Source organism: Colias philodice, chromosome 25 (genome assembly GCF_061535455.1).
Source record: "Colias philodice isolate Cphi_HAF_F1 chromosome 25, ilColPhil1 Martin Lab GWU primary, whole genome shotgun sequence".
NCBI classification, from domain to species: domain Eukaryota; kingdom Metazoa; phylum Arthropoda; class Insecta; order Lepidoptera; family Pieridae; genus Colias; species Colias philodice.
This window is the reverse complement of record NC_143110.1, coordinates 5921634-5929083: the sequence shown is the minus strand read 5'-3', so window position 1 is coordinate 5929083 and position 7450 is coordinate 5921634. Positions and strand designations below refer to the sequence as shown.

At 36.2% G+C, this 7450-nt stretch overlaps 1 protein-coding gene across 5 annotated transcripts in view; it reads right to left on the bottom strand.

Annotated features, from left to right (window-relative positions):
* Window positions 1–4493: 4493 nt before the first annotated feature.
* The window catches only part of LOC149477420 (anillin-like), a 73495-nt gene continuing 70538 nt past the window's right edge, over window positions 4494–7450 (bottom strand). For 3 of the 5 annotated variants that reach the window (XM_089710696.1, XM_089710699.1, XM_089710700.1), the window contains exons 20-21: window positions 6163–6363; window positions 4495–5740 (exon numbers count right to left, since the gene is read on the bottom strand). In XM_089710696.1, the coding sequence (XP_089566822.1) occupies window positions 5456–5740; window positions 6163–6363 (486 nt within the window). In that variant the 3' untranslated portion in view covers window positions 4495–5455. Of the gene's footprint in view, window positions 5741–6162; window positions 6364–7450 lie in introns of all 5 variants that reach the window. The other 2 variants (XM_089710695.1, XM_089710697.1) reach the window with 1 other exon arrangement.

The following is a 7450-nucleotide window of genomic DNA, read 5'->3' as shown; positions in this document are numbered from 1 at the left end:
GGCTGGAATATTATAGGTTTTTTATTTGTTTTAAATTGTAAGATATTATTAATTTAGTTCTGTTGGTTCCTCTTGTACATTACATTCACAGTATACTGTTATATTTGATAAAATAGCATTTATTTTGTTTAATAGTATTGATTATTTTTTTAAAGTAGGTATTATTAATATCTAAGTCGGGATAAAAACAGTAGGTATCTATATATCCCTTAAACAAGTATAACTTGTATACGAGTATCGCATATAAACTTACTTAACTGTATAATAAAAATTGTTAATTACATTTAATGGCGTTTTATTTTATTCCTTGTAGATACTATTTATATACCGTACTTATACAAGTTTCTGTGATTATTTACGTAGGTAGTATAATCAATTCAATGAATTTTAGATATTTAACTACGTACTTTAAATTTCACAATTGCTTATACATCGGTATACTTTAAAAGTTTATTTTGCAATAAATGTAGGTATTACCAATATCGATATTATTCGGTAAAATCTAAAAAAAAAATCTTCTAGTCTAGTTCATAGCATCATAGTTGGATTTTAGTACTTATAAATAAAAAAGAATATGATTCAATTAACATTTATTTGTCTAACAACAAAATAATCTTATTCTTCGAAGTTCTCAAAAGACACACTGCGTTTCCCGCCTTTCCAGTCCTTGCTGAAGGTGATTTGCGCTGACGCGAGCGACACTAGCGCCATCATTACGCACAGCGGAACTAAGCTGAAAATGATTTTATTTTATTAGATAAAAAGCTGCTCGTCCCGACTCTAACGGGGTTGATCCTCTTGTAATAAAGCTGTGTGCTACACTATTTCTACTTTCATTTACCTTTAAGTTAATTAAATTAATAGGTGTAACTAGTGTATGGTTTGCTTTATTTCAAAATCTAAACAATACATGTTTACAAAGTATAAATGTTTAAAACTAAATAGCCTATGTGACTCAGATAAAATTAAGCTTTGTAGAAAGCTAGTAGGAATGATTCAAAAAAATCTTGTGTGAAAACATTACAAACATCTTTATCGAATTAACGAAAGACAAAGAACAATGCAAGGAAGAATCATAACGATACATAGCCGGAGCACTAAAAGAGAAGAAAGTAAAAGAGAACCCCCTGCATTTTCGGAGCTACGGAGGTCCTCAAAAATATACTTACCCCAATTTTACTAGATTCATCGTCAAAGGAAAAGTTGCAGATATTTTCACTACACTGATGAAATGTTTGTGTCAAGAATAAACGCTACTCCCTATTTATTTACGATAATTTAAATACATAGGTTAAAGGTGTTTATTGAAATTTCACGCAAAATAAAAAACACAAATAATTTAATGATATTATAATTTATTTATTATGTTATTCATCTTATCTCACGCATCACATAATATGATATGTATTTAATAATATTTTATTCAGTATCCACCACGACGGATACATATTAGGGTTAAATTGAAAAATATTAACTTTTTATAGAAATAAAGTTTTATAGTTTTTAATGAGAAGTCGATATTTAAATCATAATTTCTCTTTATACATGTATTTTCGAGAATTACCGAAGATACTTATGAAAATTACTGAACATTAAGGAAAAATAAAAATAGTAAATTTTACCATATTTAACTCATTCCATCAAAGTAAATTATGTTCGTTAAATTAAATGTGAATCTTAACACGACATAATTAAAAAAAACATGGAAAGGTTTTGTTAAAATAAATATTTTTTCTACTTGCTAACTTCCATAAACTTATACTATTAGATAATATTTCAATTATTTTTAAATAACCGTTTCGATCTTACCTTTTCCATCATGTATGTATTAAAATATAACATTATATTATTTGTATTTATTATTCGCCGTGAAATTACATCGAAAGATGCAATACCTACATACATTTAGCATATAAAAAGGGAGCGACACTTTTTCTCGAGTGTATTTAGTGAAAATACCTGCAGCTTTCAGTTCTACCATGAATCTAGTAAAATTGGGGTAAGTATTTTTTTGAAAATATATACATTAAAGGTATAAATTCCTTCCATCTTACATCCTGTAGTCGTTGTCCTGTAGGTTGTAAGTATAGGTAGGATTGTTATGCAGGATGGAAATTTTATGGGCCCTGCAGGAAAATTACTTCAAATACTACTACATAAAAAGATTGTTTGTAAGCTAAATAATAAATATTTTACGGATTAGATCGCGATTCAGCTGTCCAGTCCGCAGTCCTTTATCTGCCCACTCTTATGCGTTATATTCTACTAGCGGTCCGCCTCGGCTTCGCCCGTGGTACCTACATGTTTAAACTATCCTATCTCTCAAGTTGGATCGAACTGCACATGGTGTGCGAATTTTATTATAATCGTTTAAGTGGTTTAGGAGTCCATTGAGGACAAACATTGTGACACGAGATTTATATATATTAAGATTATAGTACTTAACATATTATGAAAGTAAATAAAAATTATGAATATCTACACAATGTACCCATACTACAGGGTGGACCAAAAGTCCGTTTAAATTTTAATCGGTAGCTGCAACAAGCAGCGACAACGGGTTGGGGCGGGAGGGGTACGTAGTGATAGAACGGTCTATGGGAATTCAGTACCATGGAGTCGTTCAGCGACAAGCAACGAGCATTCTGTGTGCGCGATTACTACCGCAACAGCGATTCTTTCACGCTTGCGCAACGAAAATTTTGCGTTCATTACAACATACGGCGTAAAAATGAAGTTCCGTCAGTTCAATTGATTAGGAAATGGGTACAAAAGTTCGAGGAGACAGGTTCAAGAATGAATCAACCACGATCCGGCCGACCTAGAACATCAAGAGACCCCGAAAACGTAGAGCGTGTAAGAGCGTCTTTTCGTGAAAATGCTGTTACAGAGAATACAGAGCGGTATATTGCCATGCTACAGGACTTTTTTACACCAGCGCTACAGGAATTCGATGGTTTTAATCAACGAACGTGGTTTCAGCAAGACGGGGCCACATGCCACACTTTAAATGACTCGCTGTTCGTGAAATTTTTGGACAAAAGGTGAACTCTAAAAGATGTGACATTAACTGGCCGCCTCGTAGTCCGGAACTACCCCAATGGATTTCTTTCTATGGGGATACCTTAAAAGTAAAGTTTTCAACAGTAATCCGGTGTCTCTAGATGAATTAAAAGTCAATATTCGAATGGAAATGAGAATTAACATTTCACGAAACAATTGTGAGGCCATCATTGAAAATTTTCGCTCCAGATTGCAGCAGTGTAAAATAGTGAAGGATCACATATGGACGATGTGATTAAAAAAAAATAAAATCCCTATTTATGTGTTTTTAAATAAATAAACAGATTTCATCTTACTTAAATCGTTTCTTCTAAATCATCGTTTGAAATGTAAACGGACTTTTGGTCCACCCTGTATTTCGAAACGGTTCGAACGATTCTCATGAAATTTTGAGTGCATATCTTGTAGGTCTGAGAATCGGACATCTATTTTTCATATCCATAAGTGATAACTGATAAGAGTAAGAACAACATTTGGCGGGATTGCTAGTAATAAAATACAATTGTTTTTTCAGCTTAGTTCCGCTGTGCGTATTGATGGCGCTAGTGTCGCTCGCGTCAGCGCAGATCACTTTCAGCAAGGACTGGAAAGGCGGGAAACGCAGTGTGTCTTTTGAGAACTTCGAAGAATAAGATAATTTGTTGTTAGACGAATAAATGTTATTTACTTCATACATGGACTAATAGAATATATTCTATTAGTCCATGCTTCATACTGATTGTTTTATTTATGAGATAAAAGGATAGTTAAATAATTATTTTGATCTGAATCATGAGTAAGCTCTGTAAACTTTGTGTGAAAGCTTTGAGAAGCTTTAACAAAATAGACCTTAGGGTCTATTTATGAGAAAAGGCTGAAGTAAAAGTAGCTTAAAGACATAATTTAAATTTTTATACAAATCGGGCCAATCTCTTTTCCCCGTTTGTTCATTTCCTAAACTTATAGTAGCACTAGCTGACTAGAACTTTGTCGAAACCCTACCATTTGTCAAATGCAACCAAAAGCCTTGCGTGTTAGGTATAGGTTAGGTATACTCAAAACTTCCTTTGGAACCAAGCTATCTATATAGCTATCTATATATTATATTGGTGAAATCAGCACGAAAATCGGTGCAGTAGTTTATGAGCTTATCGCGAACAGACAGACGTGTCGTAGGAATTGAGAAGGTGATTAGTTTTATAATAGTTATAGTTAAAAAACAAAAAAGGGTGAAAAAAAAACAAACAAATATAAAATACACATTTATTGCTAAAATAAATTGATTTTATGTACAACACGCTTCAAATAAGAACTATATCATATTGCGATTATATTTATTGTTTAATTATAAAAATACAATTGCGTATCAAGGAGAGAATAATTCGAAACATTCTGAATAATAAAATTATAATACATTTTTCAATAAGAATTTTGTACGATACATAAATAATACAATCAGAAATTGGCAAAAATTATAAATTCATATAAAATTAAGCTGTTTATTATTGATAAAAAAACATTAAGATCATATTATTACAATATTTCTATACGTATCTTATAAGTTAACAAAGTTTAAAGTGAATATGAACTAATCGTGATTACTATGAAAGAAATACTATAATATTATACTAAACCTAAAAACATATTTCTAAGATACATCTAAATTGGTGGTTAGTATATATTAAAATTAAACTGAAGTAGTAAAATATGTAGCTACTTCTTAAGATTTTTTTTAAATTATTGAATTTATAATTAATTGTTCCGATAGAATAAAAACCTTATAAAACTAAGAGGCAGTGTCTTTAATTAAAGTTATTTAAACTATGGAATATAATAAAAGTGAAGTCCCATGTCCCCTAGTGGGGTAAGGGGCAGATGCATTATACATCTGTTTCACTGATCGATTTTCTTTAGGGACAAGTAGGTGAACAGCCTTCTGTGTCCTGCCAGACCAGGACATTTTTTTTTCTTCGTCTCCACCGGGAATCGAACCCAGGACCCCTCGGTGCTACGCTCACGCGTCAACTACTGTACCAAGGAGGCGGTCAATGGAATATAATAATCAAACTTAATTAAAAGAGAGCATACCAAATTACGCTACAAATTCAAGAAACTTTAAGCAACATTTTAAATAAATACTTTTGAAACGGAATTTCATTGTTCTTATAAAAATTCTCCTTCATCCAAAACTTTTATTGTTATATGGCGACTAATTTATTAATTTTAATTTCATCTACTTACTACTTTTTCATTGACGGAAACAGAATTTACTCTGGTTTTTTTATGAAAAAATTATACAATAGTATTAAAACACGACTTATTTGTACGATCAATAGTATTTTTTACCAGTAAACATCATAAATTGCCTTTACACTTTACTGTCAAAACACAAAAACCATTTTCCCTATTTTTTTTATTCCTCGTCATCGACACAACACCTAACATACTCCAGGGCACTATTCAGGGCCTCTAGCCACTGGTCCCTATCCTTGGCCGTATCGGCTGCTAACAAGTGCCGCCTGCGAATATTGCCATCTGGCCCTTTAAAGTACACAAGGGACCCTGTATCGGGGACAATGAGCCCTGCAGGGACAGATGTCTCTAATAGTATTGTGTTCGGTCGAGCGCAAAGATCCCGAGGTGCCTTAATCACTTTTTCTGATATGACCGTTGTCAGGTCTATGTCGCCGATCGGCATCTGTAAAAATTAGGTTAGTTTAATGTTTATTTTTGAGTTATCATGTTAGTTCTAACTGGACATATATTTATATACATTACAAATAACTGTGTAAATATTTTAATAATTCAGGCCCCGGAATCACAGACACAATAGAAAATCTATTGTGTCGTGGACCGAACGGGCCGTTCGGGGCTCAATATGTCATAATTTTTATTAAGATGACGATGCGTAGCTCACATTGAGCTACAAATGTTGTGTTTGTGTGTGTGCTTGCGTTCGATGTTGAATATACGTCGTGTGTACTTATGTGCTTGTACTCACGTGCGTGCAGCATGTGTCGCTTTACGTACGCGTGCTATATACGAGTATGTGTGTGTGCACGTATACTTGCTCACACACACACGCGCCGAGCTGCTCACTGCACACTGCACCCCGCTCACCTTGCGCGGCACGTCGTCCGGGTACTTCCAGTAGGCGAGGCGCGGCGCGCGCAGGCGGAACCAGCGGCGGTGCCACGCGCCGAGCCCGCTCACGTCGTCGAACGCGGTGAGGAACGCGCAGTGCTGCGCCGGGGCTGCGACGCGCACGCGCGCCGAGATGTCCGTGTGGATGGAGCCTTCCAGCGGACTGCCGCACGGCACCTGCAACATTGAGTTAATAACTCAGGCCCCAGAATCACAGACGCAATAGAAAATCTATTGTGTCGTGGACCGATCGGGCCGTTCGGGGCTCAATGGGTTAAAATAGGTATAACTTGCGCCGCCTCGGGATGGGCAATTTGGCGGAGGGCCTGGAAACACGCAATTGGCGGAGAGGCCTGGATACACGCAATTGGCGGAGGGCCTGGATACACGCAATTGGCGGAGGGCCTGGATACACGCAATTGGCGGAGGGCCTGGATACACGCAATTGGCGGAGGGCCTGGAAACAGGCAACTGCTGAGCGGGACATGCGGAAGATTGCGAATGTGTACCCGCATCCCGTCTAAAGCAGCGCGTTGGTACACGGTGGGGTTTTAGTCGATAGAATCCGACATAACCCACGGCTCCTTCCCCGGGAACCGTGGGTATCTTAGGTAAGATTTCCCCACTTAAAAAAAGGCATGAATTTTAACCTCGCCAAAATATAGTTCCGAAAAAAAAAAACGAGTAAGTTAGAGAGAGACAGACAGAGAAGCACGCGCACGCCGCACGGCTTACAAATCTAGCAAAAAATGTCGAGGCAACTTTTCGTAAGAATTATTTCCGTCTAGCGCCCTTTCACAACGCGCGATAAGGAACTTCGTTCCAAAAAACTGGGTACAGATAGCATATTTCTGTGCTGCGCGTAGTCGGGAAGCACTTGCTGCAGGAAGCGATTTTCATCTGCGAGTCCACGTTACACTAATCGAACAGCTTCGCGCGGATAATTCGTCGAAAGAGCAACCGCGCGCCCTTAATAGTGTACGCGTAGTTGCAAGAATTAACATTGCATTTAAAGACACGCATAACCGAACACAGCTTACGATTAGGGTTGTCAAATAAAAGTTTTATCCTATTAAAGCACAGAATATATAATAGTTCTACGTACAGAAGGTACACTCCCTAACAAACGTCAACTTTAGGCATAAATAATAGCTAGCTGTATAGCTATAATAGCTCAGGGTTGGTACTCACCGCCGACTTATCATAGGTACGCGAACACACGTATCGCGACCAAATTAACAAACACTACGAAATCCAGTAGAAA